General features: G+C 39.8%; 1 protein-coding gene across 4 annotated transcripts in view; it reads left to right on the forward strand.

Moving 5' to 3' along the window:
• ARHGEF3 (Rho guanine nucleotide exchange factor 3) overlaps positions 1–26,543 on the forward strand; it is a 104,943-nt gene extending 78,400 nt beyond the window's left edge. For 3 of the 4 annotated variants that reach the window (XM_018915044.3, XM_050979286.1, XM_050979288.1), the window contains 9 exons: positions 14,753–14,860; positions 18,716–18,886; positions 20,636–20,698; positions 20,996–21,092; positions 21,192–21,268; positions 21,655–21,912; positions 22,086–22,256; positions 23,251–23,437; positions 24,383–26,543. In XM_018915044.3, coding sequence (XP_018770589.3) covers positions 14,753–14,860; positions 18,716–18,886; positions 20,636–20,698; positions 20,996–21,092; positions 21,192–21,268; positions 21,655–21,912; positions 22,086–22,256; positions 23,251–23,437; positions 24,383–24,693 — 1,443 coding nt within the window. In that variant the 3' untranslated portion in view covers positions 24,694–26,543. Of the gene's footprint in view, positions 1–4,434; positions 4,724–14,752; positions 14,861–18,715; positions 18,887–20,635; positions 20,699–20,995; positions 21,093–21,191; positions 21,269–21,654; positions 21,913–22,085; positions 22,257–23,250; positions 23,438–24,382 lie in introns of those variants that run through there. The other variant, XM_050979287.1, reaches the window with a different exon arrangement.
• Positions 26,544–26,650: the final 107 nt, after the last annotated feature.

The following is a 26,650-nucleotide window of genomic DNA, read 5'->3' on the forward strand; positions in this document are numbered from 1 at the left end:
TCTGCACTGATTTTCCCATGATTAGGACTCTACCTGGAAAAATTACAGGTGTGGTTTTTGAGAGCACAATTTTAATGATAATCACTTACTGTCTAATATTTTTATTGGAATTTCTCAGCACCCAAGTGTTTAATCAAGCAGTATCTTCCTAATATTTATTACTTTGTTCACATGGTAATGAGTTCCAATTTACTATCTGTATTTGCAAAGAGGAAATTGCAGTTTCTTGAGCAGCTGGGTAACTGTCTGATAAATGCTCTTTTTCTTAGCAGTTGATATGATTTCTGGCTTCTCATTCAACACTGTCAGTGGTTCTGCATTCCATCTTCTGAGAAGATTCCAATTCTTAAAGTTTGATTAAAAAGACTGCTTCAAAAGTTCTTTGGATTGTTTGAATGTGGTTTCAGTGGTGGTGGTTCTTAGTTTGTCTTTGTTTTTCTGAAAGGAAAGCTTCCTAATGATTGGAGCATGTTGGAGAGAGGCTTTAGAGGTACTTATGCATTAGCCTGGCTGACTTTCACTGGTCATTTAAGAATAGGAGGAATAGTAGCTTTGAGTATTCCTAGCAGTGAATAGCACCTCTCCTAAGCAGTGGCCTCTAGTTTATTGGTTGGTTTGTTTGTTGTGATACCACATACAAGGAATCACAGAATGGTTTGATTTGGAAGTGACCCTAAAGCTCATCTCATTCCAACCCCCTGCAATGCTCAGGGGCACCTTCCACTAGGCCAGGGTGGTGGGAGCCCCATCCAACCTGGCCTTGGACACTTCCAGGGGTGGGGCATCCACCACTTCTCTGGGAACCTGTGCCAGGATCTCACCACCCTCACAGTGAAAAGTTTTTCCCCAATATTTAATCTAAATCTACCTTCTTTCAATTTAAATGAAAGGAAAGGGTGCATAGATTATATGAGAGTTATTCCATAAACTGAGCGCTACTGGGGTTTTTTTCCTTGAAATGTGTATGCAATATTTCTACTTAATTTAAGGCTTTTGTAAGGTTTGAACCTGAGCACATCTCAAAGGGCTTTGCTGTGCTGACAGATGTTTTTGCAAGAGTTACTTCTGTGTTGAGTTTTGAATCTGTGAGGGAATGAACTGGAGGCGTAGGTGTGAACACCATGACCACAGAACAGCTCTGTCAGTGAACTTCAGACCTCAACCAGGTCAGCAGTGCTAGGCCCCTTTGAGCTGGCCTTTCCAGACTTAGCAAATACCTTCCTTACTTCTCCCTGACAGGTAAGTAAATTCTTTGTTGGCCCAAATCAATTTTAAAACCCTCCTACACCTCCTCCACTGAACTAAGCCCACAAAAAATGTGTTCCAGAAATGGCAAAACTGATGCACTGGCCTGCTCTGCAATCTAGTTACTACCATCATTTTATCTGAAATACTAGTTGATTTTTTTGAAAGTACCTTACAATTAATGTTCACAATTTTTATAGTGTTAGTGTAGACTTGTAGTCTAACTATAATTTTAGGAAAGAGTGGACTCACTGGTTCCACACTTAGTGGAATCACTCAAACCTTTGTTTCTCCTGCTGTACTACTGGAGTTCTCTAGGGAGTCTTTCAGCCAGAGGTTTATGAGCTGATGTTTGGCTCTGCCTGGGCCCATGTGCACATGCACAATGCAGTGACTATAGATGGGCAGCCAGTGTGCAATCTAAATTCATGTAGAAATGAAACATAAATCACACTAAGTTTGTAAGATCTTTCAGAAGGGCCTCCAAGTGTTTGATACACAGTTCAGAAGGGATTCAGTACTGTGACTAAACTGTAATCATAATTCATTGTTTATAAAAGCACATAGCATTCTACAGACATTCAGCTCTCTGAGAGCTGTTTGCATTTGTTATTCCATCAGATAATATTATACTTACAAAGTTCAGTACCATTCATCAATGAACTTTGGTTCCAAATTTAATTTCTAAAACTGTATTTAGACTTTTCTAGTGGAGTAAACAAATGTCTGTGGAGCCTAATGAATCCTACTTTCCATGTCATTGAAGTCTATCTTGTAGGTACAAGGTGCTCTGAAACTTATTGACATGAAGGTCCTGCCTATTGACAATCATATTCCTCTTAGAATTAATTTTTCTTGTGTTTCTTAAGAATGTTTAGTCAAGCTGAAATGCACTGGCCTGATTAATGGAGAAATGACAGAATCTCCTTCTTGGCATATTTTTTTGTGTATAAACTCAAGTTCATTATTTCAATTTCCAAACCAGTACACTCTTGTCCTGTGTGAAGTGCTGCTCATGCCATGAAGCATATTACAGGATTAGAATGCTTTGAGAACATGCCCTGAAGGTGTTTTGTCTAAATGATTTAAGTGAAGCTGATTTTTGAAATGGTGTTAGCATACACCTTCATAAACAAACATACACAGATGATATTTGAAATCAAGGCTGCTTGGGTTTAGATGGTTACACAGCAGCTGCAGTGGAGGTTCTTGACCATTTTTTATAGTTTCTGTGTAGTGGTATTTTAATGTGATTGAAATGTGAGGATAAACTGCCCAACATTGTCAGGTAGTGCTCAGAGCTGTGTCCTCTGAACATCACGTGGAGGAAGACTTGCAGAAGTGAGTGTACATTCATGTAATTGAAATGATTGTTCATAGCTTCAGAAATCCTGAGCTAAGGCTTGTATGTAGTCTTCAAATAAAATGCTACATTTTTTCTTTTTCTTTTTTTTTTTTTTTTTAATATGGAAAGTAACATGATGGCTGCAAGAAGTGATCTCACCTAACACCAAATATCCAGTGATGGTGAGAAGTAGATGCTTAGAGAAGAGTCCAAAACAGGAATAGCTGGTCATGGTGTTTCCCAAAATATTGCCCCAACAGTCAAGAAGTTGTGTCTGAGAGTTTCTTAGGAGCAGCATCTTGTGACAGATACTTCCACTGTGTATAGTACAAAAGTTGTATGTAATATGAAGAATTAGCTCCTTTTTCTTTGCTCTGAATCTGCCACCATCTGATTTAATCTGATGTAGTTGAACGCAGTGGAAAATAATTCCGTATTTGCTTCCTCTGTCAGCAGTGGTTTGTAGGTCTTTATCACAGCTGCTCTAATCTCTCTCATTTCTGTATGTCCTATCTGCTTAACCGTTATCTGCATGAAAGCTGTTCTGTGCCTCTTGTCAGCACTTTCACTTTCAGTCAACCTTGTCTTGCCCTACTGTGATGCAGATGAGGAGGCACAGAACATCCAAATGTTCCAATGTCACATTTTGTTCCAGAATCATTGCACATCTAGAAGTATTGATAACTGTTCTAGTGATTTTGCAGGAATTTCAGGGTTGGGAAGCTAGTGGAGTTTTTTAAGGACAGCCTACCATAAAATAGAGATGTGCATGACAGGCACAGGAAAACATCTCTGATTGTATTGCAGCTACTCCTCAAAAGGCCTAGGAGGGTAAGTGTGAGAGCTTACTATATGTTTGGGATATTGGTGAAGTCAAAAGAAAGTGTCCAACTGAGGACTAGACTTGCCATTTGACTAATCTTATTCTACAGTCATCATTATCTGATTAACAGCCTTTAGAAAAATAGGTGCTTGTAAAGCCACATCCACTACATGATCTCCCTTTAAAATCAGTTATTTTCAGGGTCTGTGAAGTTATTCTTGTTTGGGCTGTTTCCGTGTGGCTGAAAATATTCTTCCCTCCTCCCCCATCCAGCTTTCTACTCAATTTCCTTTTCCCTGTCTCCTGTGTTATAGTCTCTGTCAGACTGATCCTCGGTTGCAAACAGGGCCCCTAATGCTTCCTCAGTCTTTTCAGGAAATTTTCACTACCTTTGTTTTAAGGTAGCCATCAAACAGGATTTGCCTGGCTGCACAGACACTGAAATGCCCGGTGAGGTACCTTAGGCAGAAGTGGTTTTCCACTTTCTCTGCTCGGTACAATGAGAGATGTGGGCAGGGGAGCAATTTGGCTGAACAAGAGGAGCAAAAGTGGAACTTTAAAAACACAAGAAACAAACTCCAGCTTGCGAGACAGGAAAAAAAGCAGCAGTATATGTAGGAGGAAAAAAAAAAAAAAAAAGAAAGAAAGAAAAGTGTGCTGAGGAGGGAGTAAAAGCAATGCTCTGTGTTGTGGCACCGTGACATCCTCAGTGCCATGATGCAGGTTCCGCTCAGACCAGCGGCAGCACAGCGCACTCAGTGTGGGTACCAGTGCCGTGTGTCGGGCTGGACTCGGGTCTGGGTTTTGGTCTGTGCCGTTGGGGGGCGCTGTCAGTCCTGCCCTCCTGCCCTGCCCTCCTGTGGGACACTCGGCTGCCAGAGCCGTGGCCGCTCTCGCAGCCATCCACGGGCAGCGCACGGTCCGTGTGTCCCTGTACCCGTGCGCCCTCAGTGCTGCGGCGGCCAGAACGGGGAGCGGAAGGCCCCGAGGGTGTGGGGGCCCTGACCCCGCCCCTGGGCCCGGCCCGGCCCGGCGCTGGCGCTGCCGCAGTTCGCAGTTGGCGGCGGGCCGGCCGCGGGGGACGCGCTCCGGGCCGCGGGCCGGGGCGCAGCTCAGCCACAGCGCTGCCGGGGGCCGGGCACGGCCGGCGCCTCCCGCCCGCCGCTCGCACCGAGCCGGCGCCGAGCCCCGGGAGCGCCGCTCCGGCAGCCACCATGGTGGCCAAGGATTATCCCTGCTACCTGTCCGCCAAGAGGGCAAATTTCGCCTTGGAAGCGCAGACAGTGACCAGCCCAGCTAAAGAGACCGAGGTACTGCTGACACGGTTGCAACTTTATTTTTTTTTATTGTGTGACCTGCATTGCGTTGGGGGAAAGTAACGCGGTCTGAGAACAGGCTGCAATGTATGGATACCTGTTTTGTTTAGGCATCCTTTACTGCCTTCTCTAGGTATTGACCTTTCTTTTGGAATAAAGCCAGAAACAGAATCTAGATTTTTTTTTTTTTTTTGTCATCTGTCGCTTTAGAAAAATGAATCTTTAAAATAGCTGATTGAGACATACCTGGTTTATGTACGTAGCTTAAAGAGATTTAGCTGTATTTTATTCCAGGACTAAGCATCACTTACAAATTGTTAAACTTATGTATGAAAAACTTAAATATTTGTACTTTAGGTTAATGTTGGTTTGTGTTTAGGAAAAAAACAGTGGCATTAAGGATTGTGACTGCTCTGGAGGAAGGCAGAACATTTATCTGAAGTTTTTATTACTTAAATATATAGGTTCTTTATTAATCTTGTTTGCTGAGTAACTTGAAGACAGCTTATTAAGTTAGGTTCATTTGATACATTGCTATCAAAGATTAATTACCTCCCCACTTGAATAGGTCTAAAGTAAAAGTAACATAAGCCCAGTGACCTTATTTAATCATGATGTTAAGCTAAGAACTGAGATGATGCTGCACTGTTGCTTTCCAGTTTACTTTTACGTAGAGAGACTTAATTTTTGAGGTTAAGGGAAGTGGAATTCTTTTCAGCTATGTGTTTTTGAAAAATTAACACCCTAATAGTGTGTGTGTGTGTGTATGCATCTATGGAAAACACAAGCTGTTAGGTCCTAAATGTTCTTCTCAAGGGTACTCATTATATTAATGATAATATTAAAGAAACATGATTTTAGCCTTTACTGCATGAAGGGATTTTTTGTGAATCAATAGAACTGTCAGATCTGTAGAGCTGGAGTGTTGCTCTGTTACAGTTAGGAAGCTTGATTATAATCAAATTCCAAGGAAAAGGCTCAGTGAAAGCTGAAAGCATGAGGGAGTATTGAGTAACAGATGTGATCAATCAAAATTACAACGTGAAAACAGCTTGTGTTTTATACGAACAGGAAAATGCACCCTTCTGCTTTCGAGCTGTTTTCTGAGAGTAGGATGGGATTCCAACGTTCTGAAAAAGAAACTTTTAAATATAAGACCACCCACCACTCCAAAAATTTAAGAAAGCAGAAATAAAAGCTACTCTTTGAGAAAGGCATTATAAGGACTGGTGCATGCAGCCTGTTTCTTTGAAATCTGTACGGGGGAAAAATCCTTTAGCTCTAATATGAAGCTCTTCTTTCAGCTTTTAGTATTTACAAGGGGAATTAAAGCTGTTGGGCGCCTTCTAGCACAGCTGGGGGTTACTGCAGCAGAGCTGTCCGGGCTGGGCGTTTCTGCCTTTGCAAACGCGAGTTTCCTTCTAGTTATTAACATGTGAAGTTGGTTGGTTTTTTTAATAACTCAAATTGTTCATAAATGTTGGTATATTTGGATTAGATCAGATTTTCTGCTGTATAGATGTTTTGAGGAACAAGGCAGAAAAGGGAACTGAGGATTTCTGCTTCCGGCTCTTTCTTTCAGCAGTGCCAGCTCCCTTGGCATAAACTCTGTGGAAAGTTGCACAGCCACAAAACGATGACAAATGAAATTTCCGAAATATATGTAAACACTAAAATCTGGTTTCTGATAAAAACCTGTTGTTCTAGTCCAAGTCATCATAGTTGTTTTTAAGTGCAGTTTAAGGGGCAGCAAAACACTGCAGTACCTAGTACCTGAGTTAATATGGCAAACACTATAAGGTCTTTACTTGAACCATTACATGCCCAACATGAAATCCTGTAGTACAATTCTAGGGATGAACAGTACAGAGGTGTTGGGTTCTTCCCAACTTTTTTTGTAATTCAAAAATAGAAACAATTAGTAACATCTGAAACTTGCTTACTTTTGTTATAAAAAGCCCCACACCTTTCCCGATGACAAACATTATTTTGCATTTTTCACCTTCTAAAGCCAACACCCAGGCTGGGTGGGCAGCAGGTGGGAAGGAGCATTCACAGCCACAGATTGAGGTTTAAAGGTCTGAATGTGAAGTCATGGGAAGGAACTCCTGAATTCCTCAGAGTAAGGATGTCCTGTTCTGCCATACAGGATCCAACACAGTACCTGGATTTAGGCTCTGAAAACTACAAGGGGGTATAGAGTTCCTCTGTGTGTCCAGGATGCTGTATGTCTGCTTACAGCCCTTCCAGTGCAGAACTCTGACCTCGGAGCCAGGGCTGTTTGTAGCCTGTCTTCTGTTGTCTTCTGCCATCCTCCCAGCACTGTGCAGGAGCTCTGGGCTGCCTGGTGCTCGGGATGGTGTTTATTTGGGGGATGGTGTTTATTTGTGTTTATCTGGCAACTGGGAATGTGAAGGGGAACCCACTGGCCTCTAGGCCATGGCACATCATTAACAGGGAACCAGGCATGGAGCCAGAGGGAGAGGGGCCAAAAGATTATGAGATAAACTCCAAGTCATGAATTTTCTTTGATCTTGCTAAACGTATGTATTTCATGTTAATGAAATACTAGTAAGTTGCAGTTTTGACGTATTTCAGGTAAGTTCATGTGCAGTGTAGCTGGAAACATGTCAAACCCCTGCACTTGGAATTGGTGATCTGTTCTGCTTAATGTCAGTGTGAAACAAACAGCTTGTCTTTATTTTTCCATTCAGTAAATCACTGTATGATATCTGCTGGTTAATTGGCAGTCCAGGTTAATATCCAGTCAGTTCCAGAATGGAAAAGGTCTTTCTTAGATTGCCTGTACAAGCAGCTTGTAATGAGAGGAAATGCAGAATTTAATCAACTCTACATTAGTTGTCTGGGTTTTTCAGGGTTTCTGTTACTTGTGTTAATTCACCTCAGTGTGAGGTTTTTTCTGTTAATTTGCCTTCATTTCCTAACTCCTGATAGAGGTATTGATTTCTGGGTATTGCAGACAAATGATCAGTCAAGATTGCTGGATGCAGCTTGTGCTTATGCTGCTGACACTTGAGTGGTTCTGCCCTGCCTGTGGCAAATGAGACCTGCCCTAAGGGTGGTGACCAGCAGGGCAGCCTTTGTGCAGCCAGGAGCCAATCCTTGATTAACACATGGTGGGATAACATCATGCAAACTTCACTGTTGTCTTTGACCAGGAATATTTCACCACTTCCCTAAATGGCTGTTCATTGTACCCCAGCTATCATTTCAGGTTCTCTTCTTTGTAATGCTGCGATTAAAACAAAATGTCTCTGGATTTTCCTTTGTTTGCTTGCTGGTTTTGAGAAGACTGACAGAGGAAGAACACCAAACCTCTTCCTGCTACCATCAGGGAGTGCAGGTGGTGCATGGGACCTTATGGATTTCAAGCGTGTGTCACCAGTGCACAAAGTTGCCTTTGTGTCAATTCACTAAAATTGCTTATTAAATTCTCCTTGAGATGCTGGCAGTTTTAGTAGAGGGACGCCCCAAGTTTTAGTATGGACTTATGTGGATGATTTAGTTACCTTTGTACAACACTGAACTATACTTAGAACTGCTTTAGAGTCACCTACTTTGTTTTTCTTTTACCATACACCTCAGTTCTAGAGGAAGCACTGTTCTAGAATTTTCAATCAGCATCCTTCTAAGATACTATGAAGCAAAGGGAAATTCTCTGCTGTTTCAGTATAAAGCCCCAGTCTTTTTAGTGCCAAAATCAATTAAGAATGTTGTTCTGGTTTTCTACTTGCTTTGCTCTGAAGGTACATAAAGCTTGAGATGCTTGGTTTAATTTATTTTTAGACTTAAGTGTTTGCCGTGTTAAGGATTGTTGTAACATAGGTTGTTTTTTCTATTTTAACCTATTTTGTTTTGTTTTGTTTTTTATCCTGCTGAAGGTTAAATACTGATAACATCCTGTGGAACAGAGCTTGAATGTGGGGTTTTTTTTATTAAACTCTGAGTTTCAGGGGCATTTATTAGAGTTGTTTAATCTGAGGCCAATTTAACTAGTAGCAGACTAACAAAAATAATATTGTTGGGCTTCCTGCCATGACAAATGTTGACTTACCCTTATAAAGTTGACTAAAAACTAATAACCTTTAAAGTATGGAAACCTTTAAGGCGTATGGAAATATAGCCAGTTACTTGAAATCTGAAACAGGATGGTTCTGTTTGAGTTTACTGGCACTGCTTGTGAATTAGGTATGAAACAAAGCTTACTGTACTGTTTCAATTTATAGTGTCTTCTATTTATTACATTCAACACTCTTGAGACTGATTGAAGTTAAAACATTTTTCCCTAATGAATGTTGCCACAGCACAGAATGAATGCTTTGGATGTCTGTTTGTTCTGATTCACATCAAAAATGGAAAAAACTTAACCAGCATGATTTTTATAAAATCATAAATTAAGCAAGGTAGCTACCTTAAATCCAGAATTACTGCTGTAAATGTCTCAGAACATGCTGAACTCCAGTAACCTGGGATTCTAACAGGCATTGGCAATTTCAGCCACTTTGTGTGTGGGTTCAGTTGGCCTCTGAAGGTTAAAGGTAAACAGGATAAATTCTACTCTTCTGAAATGCTACGTTTCCGTACCAGTTTTCACATAGCACTTATTTTCTGTGCTGGGTAAAAACCTCTGTAAGTTCCTTTTCTTGAATTTACTTTTAAATACAATCAGAAAAATCAACACAATATCCTGGTCACAGTAGTGCAGCAGGCAGAAGAATAATGGCCCCTCAGGGGAACATTTTCCCTTGTTTGTGGGATTCAGCACCACTCCTCTGACATGGAGACCGCTGTTGAAGCTGCTGATAAGAGATGGGAGTCAGGTGGAAAAACAGTCCTAGCAGCAGTGAACATAATTGGCTCCTCACTGGCAGGAAATCACTGGCTTGGCCCTTGAGGGGCACAGAGTGGAAGAATTTTGAAGTGAGGTACTGGAGCAAGTGAAGACCTTTTATATGGCACCTAGACTACTATTCAGCACGTGTTATCCAGGTCATTGGTTCTGATGTTCTTAGGGCAATATGGAGGGAATCTGGCCTCATTCTTTTTGTTTCCTTTCTCTCTGCTTGTTAGGAAATGAAAAGTAATCTTTTGCTAGAGTAATTTATCCACCAAAGAGTGATAATTAGGCTGTGTGTGGTCTTGAATGATAATGTATCGAAAACTGACACAGTTAAATGGGTTTAACTCACTCTGTCTGCTTTGAACTTTGGGAATATTCCATTCTTTACATATACTAGTAAAAGAGGTTTTTTTCAATTTTGCTGATGAAGACCACCAAACTATTACCTTCCTCCCCTAAATAGCCTTCTAGAAGATTTCATATCTGTGTAGTGTGTTCTTGAATACGATATAACCAATTATTAGGTGCTGGTTTCACTAATGAAGAAGCAGAAATAGCATGAACTTAGCTGTCAGTGCATTGCAGCTAAAGTGCCTGGTTCTTCACGAGATCTGCTTTTACACACTTCCATGACTGTTTGAATGCTCAGCTTGCCCTTGAAGCAGGTGCTGTGTGCTAAGACTCAGGCTTTTAAAAAGTAATCTGTTTGGGTCTGTGCATCAGACCCAAAATAATGATACAAAAGTTACCTTTTTGTCAGGACGTCATCATTTTGAAATGACCATTTCACAGTTTAGAAAGCAAGATGTTACTCAGTCCTGCAAGGCAAAAAGGCTTAAATTTTACTGAAAGGGGAGCTGGCAGCTGTTAATCTGCTCAGTGTGGCTTCCCAGCAATGCTCTGGTTGGAGCTGAATGCTGCATTTTCCTGCATTTCTCTCAGCAGAAGGGTCTTTTTTGAGAGTTATACATTAAAAGATAAAGCTTTCCTTGCTTACTCAGTAGTCTAAACCATTGGGTTAGAGTTTAATATATAGAAAATACTGGAGATATAATTGTACCTATAAATAAAAAGTAAATTAGAATGAAGAAGCAATTGGAAGCCCTCTGTCCTTCATGCCTATTAAGAGGCATGGCACCTTTGAAACTTCTTGTTTGATAGCTTCCCATCTTAAATTGGTGATAATCACTGATTATGCTATGGTGATTAGTCTTTCTTCCTACTAATTCTTCAGAAAAGTATATTAGAAAAATGTACAAAGAAGGACAAAGTAGGTGTTTGAAATGTCCATTTTCTGGTTTTCAGAGCTGTCTATATTTTGGACACAGATTTGCTACTTTTCTCAGTTTGTTCACAGTTTCAAGTTCTTTCTGAGGCTGCATGTGTTCACGGTATTTGCAGCTTAAATTTTTTTTGTCTCTGAATTCAAATATTCCCAAAGTCATCTTGAGTTCAAATACACAGCTCCCTGCAAAAGCCATCTGCTCATTGTTCTAGCCTAGTCAGGTATTAATTTGACTTCACTTGACTGTTCAGCCTTTGAAGTTCTGCACTCATGTTTCCCTCAGCTTTATTTAGCCTTATATCAAATTTAAAGCCCTGTCATATTAATGTTTCTTATTCACATATACCAGCTCCACATTTTGGTAACTCTGCCAAACTGTAGTCTGGGTCTTTTTTTTTTTTTTTTTTGACTTGCTTCCCGTATTGCTTTGGCAAGCCTTCATAACTCTGAAAATACAGTCTAACATGCAATAATTTCAAACCTCTGAAATAAGGGTTTTCTTTTTTTTAAAATACCAATCATAATGGCTTTAAAAGGTCAGGCAGCACATTGTAACTCCTGAATTTTTTTGTGATAACTTGGCCCCCTTCCCAGTCTGGACAGGTGATGGTTGTTGCAATGGATCCAGCCCCTAAATCCTCTCTCTTGATCCCCTCTAAGTTCCCAGAGCTCTGAGGGGGAGGCAGGAGGAGAGGAGCAGGGATGCCTTTGGCAGCTCTGAGGACAGCCTGGAGTCTGGTGTTCCTTCCACCAGTGCAGTGTGTCCTCATGGAGCCTCGTGCTGGGCAGACACTGCTCAAGATTTATACCTCAGACAGTTTTATGGTTGTGGGACTTGTGGTTAACTGGAAAATTGGAGAGTCTTCAGAGACAAATTACTGAAATAAGGAACGTGTTGGACCAATGTGCAAGTGCAGATTCTGGTCAGTATCTCTGGGTAAAGCAGAACAGTTCATGCAGTCCCCTCTTTGCATTTGTGTTGTTGGCAGTGATGAGCTGAGTCTTTGGTGAGAAAAACACCCACCTGTTCAGAACTTGCCCTTGACTATGGAATTTTTCCCTCTCCACTTTGTTGGTCTCAGTAGTTTGTTCAGCTTCTCTGCAGTGCTGGTTTGGAGATGTGGCACAGCTTGAGAATGAGGGTGCTGATGAGAGGGGAGGCAGAGGCAGAATGGATGTAGACAGTACAGCAGAAATCCTGTGATCAGATGTGCAGCAGTTTCAGCATGAATGTCTGGCAGTTTTAGGATTGCTCTGGTAGTGCTGTATTTTCATTGCACAGTCAAAGCCTTATTTGTACAAACTTCATTTTACTGCAGTAGAAGGGGTTGATTCAGTACTGATGGCTTTTGTTGTGAGACTTCTCTGAATAAAATGACACCTGGAACACTAAGATTTGGTGAGTTTTCACTTCCAGCTCAGTATCTTAACCTAACGCACAGTTTCTAGTGAAGGGCAAAATCATGTTGTAAATATTCAGAAGATCTTTCCTCATACTTAAGAACTTGTGATTAACAAGATTGTCTTTTAGAACTCATTGGTAAAGGTGCGAAGTCTCAGGCTTCTGAAGTTATCTGTAGTAATGTTATTTGAGAGAATCCTGTAATAATGCTGATTTCTTTCCATAAAATTGAATTCTCAGTTTGGACTGCATATTTAACTGTTCTGGATTCTGGTCAGAATTTTCCGTGTGAAATCAGAACACGATAGATTGCATGAGGAATTCAAGGTGGGGTGCTGGCACAGAAGGGCAGGACTGCAGTTATCTGACTTGGCTTTGCCTGCTGGGGGAATGGCTGGCCTCTAGTGGCTCCCAGCAAGAGGTTTCACAAGATCTTAATGGTGTTTGATGGTGGCTCAAACTCTGCTTGGAGTTCATCTTTAAAATTAGTTTCTGTTTTCAGTGAGGTTTTGCAACATGGACATTAGTAAATATTATACTGCCTTAGCACTTTTCTCCTTGAAAAGGATGGGGGCAATGGATACCAGAAGGGATAGAGCATAAAGAAGGAGTAATAATTTCCGTTAATCCTAATCCTCCTCTCCCTATCTCCTGGGAAGTGCATACAATGTTCATTTCCAGGTTTTGCAGTAGGGCTGGGCTGCTGGTGCCTGAGTGCCCGTGCTGCTGAGGCAGAGCTGCTGGCACAGGCTGTGCTGCTGGCACTGCCCGGAGCTCCGTGTCCCTGCACTGCAGTGCAGCACCTTCCTGACCAGCTGGCCATGCCAGGGCTCTGCTCTGGGCACCAGCACTCAGAATAGGCACAAACAGCTCATGCTTGTGCCACCAGTTGGAGGAGAACTGCACTGGAATGTCAGAGGTTTTCCCTCTGTTTTGGGGAGTGGGGGAGGGGGTGGGATGCTGCTGCTGGAGAGGAGTGAGTACATAAGCATTGCTGCAATGACGTAAAAATGCTCCTTCTGAAACCTGCCTCAAAGACATGGTTGCTGAAAAGGAAGGGTTATGAATAACAGTGCAGTGATGAAGATAAGGATTTAACTTGATTTAGACTGCTCCAGTTCTTTAATGCCAGGTGTCATGTGCAATGGAATACATTATTTTTGTTAGAGGGTTAAACACTTTGTCGCTCATCTCAGCTGGCTTTTATGGATTTCCAGGTCTGCCTGCTGAGAAGTAAATTAAATATGTAGCTGCTTCTCACCTTTCCTCTCTTGCTGCACTAATGGAAGAGAATTTTTCTTGCCAGTAATACAGATGGTGGTCATCGCTGCTGAGATTTATTATTTGGTATCAAGAAGGATGACAAATCTGCATTATTTCCAGAAGGATTTATATTTCTTTATATTATGAAAAGGATAATAGGCATGCTTCATTTTCTTAAAGCTATGTCCAGACAATTGGAGGCATAGCAAACCTACACAAACTTTATAAGAATGGCTGAAAAAGGAAGACGAACTGCATTGGGATGTCCTTGAAATATGGTGTTGGATGGGGTTTTTAACTTCACTTGGAAGGTTTGCCTCTTTTTCTGTTGCCTTTTGCATGTGCTGTTCAAGACCCATTAAATGTCAGATGGAGGTTAGGAAGCCAAGGGTAACTTCTATTTTTATGTACTTATAATCACTTTTTTCTCTGTTACGATTTCTGGTTTTGGGGTTTTGTTTGGTTTTTTTTTTTTTTTGGTAATATATATCTGCAGGACAATTGGCATGTTATTTTGGTTATACATTACTTAGGGTGCTGTTGTGCTGTTAAAATATAGATGAGAAGGACAATGTTGAATTGAGTGCTTTATGGTGGATTTTGTTAATTTTCCTTTATATTTTATGCAAAAAATAGGTGTATGTAAGCATGTTATTAATGTGTTTGTCTGTATATGTATTTTCATAACAACATGCATTCAGAGACAATAAGAGTTAATGATTTCTGTCTAAATGTTATATTCTGGAAGAAAATACATTTAACTGAATAGAGTCACATGCTGACAGTGCCAGAAGCAAAGGCACACACAGAATTGTTTATATTTGAAAGCATTCCTTTCAGGGAAAAGATTATCAGAACGTGCATTAGCTGCAGAGTACTGCTGAAAATTTTTCTGCTAAGAATGAGTAAAAACAATCAAATTATTTTCTCTCTCTTTGCCTCCCTTCCCCTCTTCCTGGCCATGGCAGCTTCGCCATCATTACATTTTTCAGCTGTTTCCAGGACCTGTATGTATCAGCCAAGAGCAATCTGTCACTGTCAGATTTGAAACTGCTTTGTTTATTTACTGCCCTAATGATAGACCAGGTTTGCAAACACTCTTGCTACAAATGCCTTCTTAAAAAAATCAGCAGAACTGTTAGCGATCTTTACCTGATTATGCTCACACTCTGCTGACTGTTTTTCCTTTCCTTCCTCCTCCCTGTGCTGCAGGAGCCCAGTAACAAACGGGTCAAGCCTCTTTCCAGAGTCACATCCCTGGCCAGCCTCATCCCCCCCGTGCGAGCCACTCCGCTGAAGCGCTTCAGCCAGACCCTGCAGGTAAGGGCAGCACCTCCTGCTGCTGCTGCTCCCACTCAGCTGCAGCTGCCCTCCTGCAGCAGGGATGCACACGAGTGCACCACTGCAATGTGCCAAACAGGTTTAGGCACCTTGTCACCACAAGGTCACTCAGCTTGAAACTCTCAACACTCACCTCAAAAAAAAAACACTTCTCTGTTTAATGTTTTTCACTTACCAGGAAGAAAACTATTCTACCTGTAGCATATAAAAATAGTTTGCTAAAGGATTACAGTTTTGCTTTTAAAATTTGGTGAAAAAAATATTCCATAATGCTTTTTCTTAATGTTGGTTGGTTTCTTTGAAAGTGTTATTTTTGGTATAGTTGGTCAGGTAGGACTGCTAAATTTCCTGCTATAGAGTGAACTTTGACCTTAACTACACAAAAGAGTTAGTGAATAATCGGAAATTTCCAAGTCATTTTCCGAAGGTGATGATGAAAATTAATAAAGGGCTAACAAATTTTAAATGCAGTTTCTATGTTACAGATTAGGAATGTAATGTTACACATACTTGGAGACTAATGAAACTTTAGTTTATAAAGCATTTGTGTCTTCAGACCTAGAGATGGCAAAGTATTGGGGTGCCCAACTCCTAATTGCAGTGACAGTGGGGAGCTGCAGCACTGCGCTGGGTCTGGCCCAGAAAGCCACTGTTTCCTCTTTGAAAGAGTTTATGTAAGAAGGCATGTCAAAAATCTAAAGATAATTATTTAACAAGCTTAATTTCTTTAAGAGAAACTGTACAAGGAACTTGAATGTGTTAGAAATGTTCCTTAATCAAAATGACCTAAATTAGAGCTTTACTCAAGTTACCTGTTAAGGAGGAAAGAAATAAAACTTCAGAGTCTGTTGAGAAATAAAAAGTCATGGGAAAGAACTCCATTTTTCTGTAGTTGTAATTACCTAGAAAATTGATATTACAGGGGTTTCTGACATTGGTTTTCCTGTCTTTGGTTCCTGTTATGTTGAAAGTGCAGATTTCTGCACGGGGTTGGAGGATCAGCCAAATGTCTGCACCCCTGCCTGGCTCGGTGCAGGTGAGGTCTGCGTGACTGGAGCAGAACTCCCTGAATCCCCTGGGCTCTGTGAATCTCCTGCAGAGTCTGCCAGTCTGCCTCCAGGGGAAACTGGCTCAGCTCTGGAAGGGCCACATCACTTCTAGTTGTGAGGAGTGTGGAAAAGGATTTAATTTTTGGCCAAACTGCTGCTGAGCAGGATGCTTCCCTTTCCACAGCCTTAGGCAGCTGTTGGCCTCATTTAGGTACCTGTGCTATTGTTTTGCAGTGAAAGCCTCTGGAACTGCACAATGCAGTGCCCAGAACAATATTGTATTTAATAAAGTTGTCCAAAACAACTATCCTTTTATGTATGCAGTAGCAGCTTCCCAAAATGAGAACTATATTAATTTGTTTCAGGGTAAGTTTGGACAAAAATAGGACGGAAAATAACAGCTTTGTTATAACAGCAAGTCCTACTATTGCAAGCATTTCTGTTTTGCTCTGCTCATACTGCCCATAAGAATATATTTTAATTAGCATTTAATTAACAGTGATGTTATTTATACCATCCCTTCTAACTATGTGCTTGAAGGAGCTGGGATGAGAAATCAGCTTCTATGTTCTCCAGATCCTGCTGGTGATGTCCCAGCTGTACAGGTGTCTTACCTGATTTTTTCAATAGCTATAGAGCAGGGACAAAGAAGACTGACCTTGTGCTCAGGTGTCCCACTTGGAATTACTTAGAAACATTCTGGGAAGTACATATAGCTATTTCACTTTGTTATGTTTTGACACAGCTGTCACTGTGTCTTGGGAACAGTGTAGGTTTCTTTTCATCATGTGATCTCCTGTAAAAAAAAAAAAAAAAAAAAAAGTTGATTTTTCTTACTGAGTGAACTTTTATGTGTTTTCATTGTTATTTCAGTCATGTTTTTTGCTTTACTGCAGCTTTAATTAAGGGATCTTAATTGCATTAATTAACATTAGTAACACATAGACCCTTCAAGAAACAGACTTATAACAGCCAGGGAAATCTGTTGCCACAAGAGAAATGTGGTAAACAAAATGAGGGGTTGTGGATGGATTTTTCCCCAGCTCCTTTAGTTTTTGGAATTACATAAAAATTTTAATCATCCCACAAGGCCATAATTTTTAAGCAGTTTGTGGGACACATTTTTTAAGGAAGCCAGAAACTTCCTTATAGGAAACTACTTTAAAAAGACTAGAGATGTAGAAATGCTCTTTTGACATTCCTGCAGTTCCTTAATGGGATTCTATCACATGACTGATTATTTTGGTTTTTTTAAGTTTTTCCTTCTTGACAAGTACAAAGCAAAGATAGCATCAGAGTATCTTCAAATTTGTTTTTAGGATTTTTTGGTAGAACTTCAGTTTAGAGCTGTATTCCACTAATTAATAACCTCAGTTCTGTGTCCCTTGTTAAGCAAGGCACATTTTGTATGGTTCATGAAAAGGCTGATGGATGAGAGAAATCACTTCAATATATACTCATTGTGCCTAGGTAGCAAGGATGCTAAGCAAACAAGCAGGATTTTGGGGAGTTTGGTTTCATTTTGAGTCTTTTACCCACTTTGTGCCCCTTCTGCCCAATGAGGACAATTTAGGGCTGTGGAGAATTGCATGGAGTGTTCTCCTGCAGCAGGGAGGAACATCGTGTCAGTGCATGTGAAAGGTCACTTTTCCCAAAATACTGCCTAATTTGACTTTGCCCCATGATTCCTCATTATAACAAGGAAAATTAAGCATGTAATTTCATGTATGTTTCTGTATCTTCTTAACTCTGGAAGGAAGACTAGCACCTGACTTACAAAGTTTTGGAAGGAGCAGTATGTGTGTTTATTGTTAAGGTCTTTGTCAATTCCAAGTACAACTCAGAATAGCTTCTGTTAAAGCACAGGTTTTTTATTTATATCATGTCTTCTGATATGGTAAAAACCACAGTATTTATAGGGTGTTTGCATTTCATGGGCTCTTATCTTAAGAGAAGAATTTTAAAAATTGTCCTTTGTATATGCTGCTTTCAACCTGGAAATTGAGAGAATTTATTTTATTTTAAATATTCTTACCCAAGGCAATTGAAAGATGATTGTGTTATGTAAGGCAGGTTTTAAATAACAATAAAAATGTGGAGTATTTCAAGTATGTGAGATAGTTGAAGCATTTCAGAGGTAAGACCTCGAAAAGAAGCCTTGCATTTTAATGAAGCAAAAAAGAAACCTTTTCAAAATAGAACAGTAAGAGTGTAAAGTATCCATCTTTAGCCTGAAGTCCTTCTAAGAGTTTAAGGCAATTAGAACTCTCAAGTCTCTCTTAAAATTGAAACTGGCTTTATTGAAATTTAGAACCAGACCACATAGTAGATACAGAGATGCTGGTAAACAGTGCTAGAGTGTCTAATATTTGCATTAATTCTAAATTTTTGGTGAAGCAGAAATGAAATGTACAATTAATTCCTGTCTGTTCACTGAACTGGAGCTCTGTATTTGATCAGTTCTGTTAGTTTAGTGTGCTGCACCATTCTGCATTGTCCCCTTAGCGCACTCTTGGTGCCTGTTGTATGGGAACGCATTGCAGAAGTTTTGTACATGTTGAGGACAGGACACGGACAGAGTTCACTGCAGGAATGGAGGTCCTGCCCTTCCATGAGAATGCATTGAAATAATTTCTCTTGCATTCCTGCTACTAAGTGTTGCTACGAAGGTCAAAGAAAAAACTGATTAGAGAACATTTGTTTGTTGTACTGAACCTTAGAAATGAGCCAAGTGAGGGTGTGACCTGGAGCTGATGTAACACAAACCCAACGTGTCTCTCCCCAGCGCTCCATCAGTTTCCGCAGCGAGAGTCGCCCCGAGCTGTTCAGCCCGCGGCCGTGGTCCCGCAATGTGCCCCCTGCTAACACCAAGAGGAGAGATAGCAAACTCTGGAGTGAGACCTTTGATGTCTGTGTCAATCACATGCTTACATCCAAGGAAATCAAGAGGCAAGAGGTACAGATGTCGATATGGATATGTGTTTAACCATAAATTTCACGTTCAAAAGTTGCCTTTAAAGCGGAGAGTTGGGAATGCTCACAGGCTTTGGGGCAGCACTTGAGGATGGCCTGCAATTCAAATGTGTCACCACCTGCCCTAGAAGCAGAATTCTACCTCTAGTCTTCATGACTCAAGCAATATTAGATTTTAATGTATTCTTTGTTCAATCCAGCTCATCTTATTCCCTTAACAAACCTAAAGGCACTGAGATGTTTTGTGACTGGCTGCATGTGTGTACATGTTTTGACACTTTCTGAAATCATGGTTGATATTTTGGTGTTTCATTTTGTTGTTCTAGTAATGTGAGGTGAGCATGCTGTGCCTGGAACAGGTGTTCATCAGGTGATACAGACACACAAACATGCACCATCGTTTCCCTTTTGGAAAAGGCTGTCTTTGAGGAAGTTTCCAGTGCTAGACAGATGACACACTGATCAAAAAATGTGTCTTCCAAAGCAAAGCAGAAGCATGCCAGGAGTTTTACTGTGTCAGACAAGACAAAGTCTAAATAGCTCATACTATAGTCAACATAGAGCTCCTTCAGAATCAAGGTATTTTTATTTTCTACAGAAATTTCTAGCTGTATCAACAAAGCTTGTAACAATCTCCCTGGGAATATTTCAGGGACTGAGTCATAAATCAAACAACAGTAGTGTCAAGCATTTCTTGTGCAAATTTTAACATTGTACAGGAATTCATAGGGAATAAATTTGTAATTGAGAACTTCAAAGGCAGCTTACTGAAAACTAAACTGTGGAAAGTGTTTGCACAGTGTATGGCAGTCACTGCTGTGTGGGGGCAGGAGCCAGGATCCTTGCTACAGCCCAAATAAGTGAGCTGTGTCCCAGCAGGTTTAGTAGGAGGGTTCTGCTGTGTGTTTGTTCCCATCCTGTGTGCTTTGCTGGGACAGCTGACCTGCTGCCCATGAGCTGCACTAGGGCAAACCTGGCAGGAATGTTCCTGAGCCCCAGGAATCTGCTCCTGCTGGGAATGGGCTTCCATGATTTATACTGGTTGAAAGCTTTGACTGTAAAGCAAGGAATTCCAGCCCAAAATGTCCTGAACTCCTCCTGTACCCCAGTTTAAGGAGGTAAAAAGTTAATAACAATGGGGGTTTGATAAACCAGTGAATTATGGTGATGTTATTTTTAATCTGCCAGCTTTAAAGTCTCAAATGTGCTTTAAGAGGAGTAACTAACATCAGCCAACAGTTATCTAGAGCTCAGCCTTTGTAACAAAAAAATGAAATGGTACCAAAATAAAAGTGCTCAGTACCACAAAATGCTTTATGTAAGATCTGTCTCCTACTTGGTAGAATCCCCTGTATCTTCTGCCACTGCATGTGCTAAAATGGAAGACAAAAACTCCTGTGCAACCAATTGTATAAGTGGCTAAGTTGAAGTCAAAACACCACAAAAAATGAAGGTAGTTTCCTACATCTGGGCACACATCCCTTTGGAAAAAAAAAATTTCTTTGTCTATTTGAGATTAGCTTTTAATGAACATTCTGATATAACTTTTAAAAAACAATGCACTTGATTCTGTAATTATGGAATAAAGCCTTTCTTTATTTCTATAGATTTAGCAGAGAAATGCTGTTAGATGGTGTTAAGACAGCTGTTCAGAATACAACATCAACCCAGGAAGGGGAGCATAGATTAAATAAAGATACTTTCTAATATTTGTGTCTTTTTGTTTTTACAGGCTATCTTTGAACTTTCCCAGGGAGAAGAAGACCTGATAGAAGATCTGAAGTTGGCAAAAAAGGTCTGTTTAAGAAACAAAACCAAAAACCAAAACACAACAGAGAGTATTAATTGGTTCATAACACATTTAAAACAATCCGTGTTTTTTATTATTGCTAAGACAGTAAAAGAGGAAAAAATCCAAAACATATTTCAATCTTGCCATTCTTTCTGAAACACTAAAGAGTGCTACCTTTTTTTTTTAAAAATATGAAATTGATAGTTTAATATATGGTTATGAAACTTACTTAGAAACACCACTAAATTCTATAAATAATTTTGTAACCAACAAACCACAAATGTTTGTTTTTCTTTTCAGGCTTATCATGACCCAATGCTTAAGCTTTCCATAATGACAGAGCAAGAACTGAACCAAATTTTTGGAACACTGGACTCTCTAATTCCTTTGCATGAAGGTAAAACTTTAATAGTGATTGCCTGCATAATTATAGCACATAGATTTAGTCAGGTTTATTAAAGTGAGGTTTCTCTTCTTTTTTTCTATTCACTCTCAGATCTTCTTAGGCGACTTCAGGAAGTCAGGAAACCTGATGGATCAACAGATCATGTTGGCCATATCCTCGTGGGTTGGGTAAGGTCTGATCTGAAAAAGGCCAGGTTTGGGACTACTCGTTCCTAGGCTTTTATTTCCATTCATAATTAAAGCCAGGCTTCTGTGTTCTAGTGTTGTCTCCACTAAATAGTGCTCAGTCTTAAGTAATTTATATTTTTAATGCTTTGCAATAGTAACAGAGATCTGTAGGATCTGAGTGATGAGCAAGTGCTTCTAAATTACTTAAATGGTGAAAAAGGTGATCTGAGGACCCTTGTTAAGGTTATAGTTGTTGGAAACATGACATCAATAAACTGTGGTTAAAGGAGTCTCAGCAGGAATTCTGATGTCCTGAATCACCTGAATCTTTCAGTGCAGGACATTGTGCTTTGCTTCAGCTCCAGAATAATTTATTCTTTCCTCAGCTGCCATGCCTGAACTCCTATGACAGCTACTGCAGCAATCAAGTGGCAGCCAAAGCTTTATTGGACCACAAGAAACAAGACCACAGAGTGCAGGATTTCCTGCAGCGCTGCTTGGAGTCTCCCTTCAGCCGCAAGCTGGACCTCTGGAACTTCCTTGACATCCCCAGAAGCCGTTTGGTGAAATACCCACTATTGCTCAGAGAAATTTTAAGACACACACCAAATGATCATCCAGATCAACAGCATCTCGAAGAAGCTGTGAGTTACTGTTGGGTTTGGGGTGTTTTAGGAGATTATAGCAGTTCATGCTTATTAGTGAATTAATTATTAGTGAATTTTACATAAAATGTAAAAAGGGACAAATATTTATATGAACAGCTGAATATTGGATGTGTAATTAAAAATCATGCGTTTTCATTGTGTTTCTGTAGATAAATATAATTCAGGGCATTGTGGCTGAAATCAACATAAAGACTGGTGAATCTGAATGCCAGTATTACAAAGAGAGACTTATTTATCTCGAAGAAGGCCAAAGGGATTCATTGATTGATAATTCACGTGCTGTTTGTTGTCATGGGGAACTGAAGAACAACAGGGGAGTGGTAAGGAATAAATATTTTGTCATAATAACTTTAAAAGATTCCTTCATTTTGCACGACAGCTAAAAGAGCTGTGAGCACACATAGAGAAACATCACTCTCTAATATAAAGGAAATTGATAAATATTAATTATTATATAATAACACTAATTTTTTTTTTTGTAATTAAGTATCTGTATAGGGAGATAAGATTTTAGGTATCTCTGTCTCTTATAGAGCCTAGCAGTATCTTGGAAAAATTGCAAATCTAATCAATTTCAATACTTGCAGAAAAAACCCCTAAATTTCTGTCTCAGACATGTGATATTAATGTCTATAAAGAACACACAAAATGTGTGTTCTTTATAGACAAAAATGTACCAACAAACTTTACATTTGTCAGAGGCTGTGGTCATTCAAAATGCTTTACTTGATTCTTTGTTGAGATCAAGGTTAATTTATTGACTAGAGAAATTTGGTCCTTTGAATTCCTGTCTTTGGGATGCTGCACTACTGTTAAATTTCACAAACTGAGCTTTCAGTTAAAAAGGAAAAAAAAAATATTATATTGGTAGAAGAGAACTCAGTCTTTCCTAGCTTTTTTCCCCTCAATGTTAAACAGAACTTTTGAATGGACAAACAATGAAAAAAGATCTTTTTTCTTTACTGACACTAATGGAAGTATGACACTTATGGAAGTAGATAGAACTTAGGGAAAATTTATTTTAGAAAGTAACAAAGTAAGCAGTGCATTTTTGCAACTTTGGAACTGCTTCTACGAAGTGTGGTTCTGCATACAGTGGAAGAGTCCTGTTTCACCACACAGCTGAGAGGGAAGGGTGTATAAACAGGTGCTGTTTCCTGGCTCACTGATGAAGGTCAGGCAGGTAGTTCAGTACCAAACTACCAGGAAGAAACTGGTGATTTTCATCTTTCTGGTCAACTTTATTTGCTTCATTTGGTTTAATGATGTTTCAAGAAAGGAATAACACTGTATTACCTATGCATCTTTTACCAGAAACTGCACGTGTTCCTCTTTGAAGAGGTGCTGGTGATCACTCGGGCTGTGACCCACAACGAGCAGCCGTGCTACCAGCTGTACCGGCAGCCGATTCCCGTGCGGGAGCTGCTGCTGGAGGACCTGCAGGACGGAGAGGTGCGCCTGGGCGGCTCCTTGCGCGGGGCCTTCAGCAACAACGAGAGAAGTATGGCAACAGCTTCTTCTGTTTGCTCACGTAGGGTCATCAGAACTGTCAGATACCGCTGGGACCTAGGAATAGTCTCTAAAATTAACATTATCTCCATCCAACATATTGAATTTTGTTTCAGACTAGTTTATTACGTTCTAAGTTGTTTCTTTTCAATTCTTCCTCAAAGCTCACTATGTTGGTAATAGAATTTCTCCACACACCTGCTCCTGTACTGAATTGAGAAGGGGAGAACATACAGACTAGAGTGGCAAAACTGCAAAGTTTTGCGGTTTTGCAAACTTGGCAAGGCAAAGCTATAAGCAAGTGTATTTTGAAATCTTGAGCTGTTTTGCCTTTCCTTGTATTGGAGACACTGATTGCTATTCAATAACTCTTTAAGCTGGCAGATACTGTAGTGCTCAGGGTCAAGACTGCAGCTATTCATGTTTATGTCCTTCCAGTTAAGTATATTATGGAAGATGCTTTTTCTATTACAAGGGTCCTTTAAATCTCATCTGGTCAAAACTTCAAGGGTTTTTTGTATGTATCCACTCTATTAGTGAAGTGAAAGAAGAGATAAGGCAGTCTTTGGCTGGCACAAGGATGCTGCATTCAGTGAAGGTTCTGGAAATTCACTTTGCAGAGAAGTAGGAGGAGAGGCATTAAAATGTGGGAGAAGCATTAATCTTGCTGATTCACCTTAAGCTTTATGGATAGCTCATGCATGACAGAACCAAAATTATTTAATCCAGCAATATGAAGTTACTAAAAGTGCTTGTAGTGTTCTGTGGTCTTTTCCCAACAAGAAGAAGATACCCAGATGCTTTTCTCTGGTCTGTAACGCTCTTGTCTGACCCTAAAGCAAAAATTGTGCAGATTTTGTTACTTAAATATATTCTTTGATTCTAAAATCCATTCAGCCAAAGCATTCACTGGTTTGATACGTATTGTTTCTTTCAGTCAAAAACTTCTTTAGAGTCAGCTTCAAAAATGGATCCCAAAGCCAGACTCACTCTCTCCAAGCCAATGACTCCTTCAACAAGCAGCAGTGGCTGAACTGCATCCGGCAGGCCAAGGAGAAGGCAGCGGCGTGCGCGGGCACGAGCGGGCCGGAGGCGCGGTGCCCCCGCGGAGAGGCCCTGGAGCGGATGGAGCAGTCGGACTGTGAGTCGGACTGCAGCATGGACACCAGCGAGCTCAGCGCCGACTGCGAGCGCATGGAGCAGACGAACTCCTGTGAGAGCCAAAAGCAAATAGAAACCAATGTTTGACAAAAACTTACAGCTCCTGGAAGAAAGCCTGTCTCTTACCTGTACAGTATTTGCATTCCATACGTGGAACCATTCGGAGAAGCACTTTTAGAATGTTTTTTGTGACAATGTCAATGCAGTTCTTGTATTTGTACCTGTGAGTGTCGTACTGTAACTGCCCATCTGTATAAGCTGGAATCTCTTGCAACTCGTGTCCTGTGATGATATTCCATAAACACCCAAGGTGGATGAAAGAGGTACTTGACCAGTTATTCTCAATGTCCTGCTGTAAACAAAATCTCTAAACTACTGTTTATATATGCATTACATAAATAACCTTTCCCTAATTTTTAAGTACTTTCTTTGCCCTTTAAAGGGGGCAGCTGAAGATGTGGACTTATCATCTTGAAATTCCATATTTTCTTAAAGGTATGGAAAGAAAAAGTAGTTTCTTGGAAAAAAGAAAACTATCTTGCAATAAGCTACCCAAACTCCTGTGGTATTAAATCAGCAAGAACTACAAACAGCGGGCCATGAAACCAGAGACTCTTTAGGGATTTATTTTTCAAAATGAAGCACTGTCCTAAGATCCAGCAGCCAGATTTACTAAAATCTGGACATTTCAAATGGTCAGCATAGTTAGATGGTTTATTTTTCAAAGAATGTAATGCTAAAAATAATCAACTAAAAAAACCACAACCAAACCTTACAGCCAGCACTGAATTAATGGAAATGCTGAGAATACTGGATGTTTGTAAATAAGCTGGTAATTTGCTTTCAGTGCCATATATATATATATCTTATCCCAAACAGAATAAGAGTGGAAAGGAGCTTTTGCTTGTGAATAGGCCCTCTTCAGCATTTTGCACTCCACTGACCTCCACTGTTGGTTTTAAGCACCACTAATGTTAAAACATTTAATGTTCTGTAAATGTCTGTTTACAATTACATGTAGTTGGTTTTTAAAACTAAGTGATGATTTTTTTACAAATGGTGCTCTACATATATACCCTGTGGGATTATGTAGAGAGAGTTTAAACAAAAAGGGAAATTTTTGTCCTTTAAGATGTATTACATCCTTTTTACTTTCCTCAAGTTTTGTTTTAAAAGTTTTTGTTGCGTTTCATTTCATACTGTAATTGGAAATGTTACTGTGTTTTCTGGTGGCTGATTTAACCTACTCATTATGATGAGAAGCAGATGAGTCACTTAAATGCAGTCTAAAACACATAGTGATCATCCTGTTATTTTTCAGGAATCCCTGGGTAGTATTTTATTTCTTAATGTAAAAAATCATGCCAGTGCTGTGTGGCAAGCTATGAAAATGATATATTACAAATTTTAAATGATTCTTGGTATCACAAAAGATAACCTGTGCAAAGTACTTGTAACAACAAAAGTAGAAAAACTGCTAAGTTATTGCCAAAAATATTTTTTCTTGTGTTCTACAAGTTTACATAAAATTTACTAGTTATCTTACATATATATATGCTGATGTGCATTACCGAAATCAGTGTGACAAGATGATAAACAATATAAAACAAGGTATTTTTATTTTTTAAAAAATGGCATTTTTACCCTATAGAACATATTTCTGTATTTATAGTTTTTAAAAAAAAAATCGATTTTCTTTCTGTTTCAGGCTTTGTAATTTATTTCAACTGCTTCGGTTTTAGAGCTGAATGAGTGAAGATGAAAGGAAAAATCTGCAAAAGAAAAGGCATAGGGAAGTTAAGCAAAAATGTTGATAAAGAGCAAAAGGCATGTAAAATGTTCAGGTAGAGAAGAAAGAAGGAATGTGTCTTTTGACTTTTTTTATTAATGGCCTTAAACTTTTCTGGAAGCATTTCAAATAAATTACATTAAACCACTTTGATTTTTTTTTTTTGGTTTGGTTGGTTGTGGAAGACTACAAAAAGATGTCAGTGGTACATGCAGTAAGGCTTTAATGTAATTGACCAAAGCTTGTATATTTTTT

Source organism: Serinus canaria, chromosome 12, assembly GCF_022539315.1.
Source record: "Serinus canaria isolate serCan28SL12 chromosome 12, serCan2020, whole genome shotgun sequence".
Classification (NCBI taxonomy): domain Eukaryota; kingdom Metazoa; phylum Chordata; class Aves; order Passeriformes; family Fringillidae; genus Serinus; species Serinus canaria.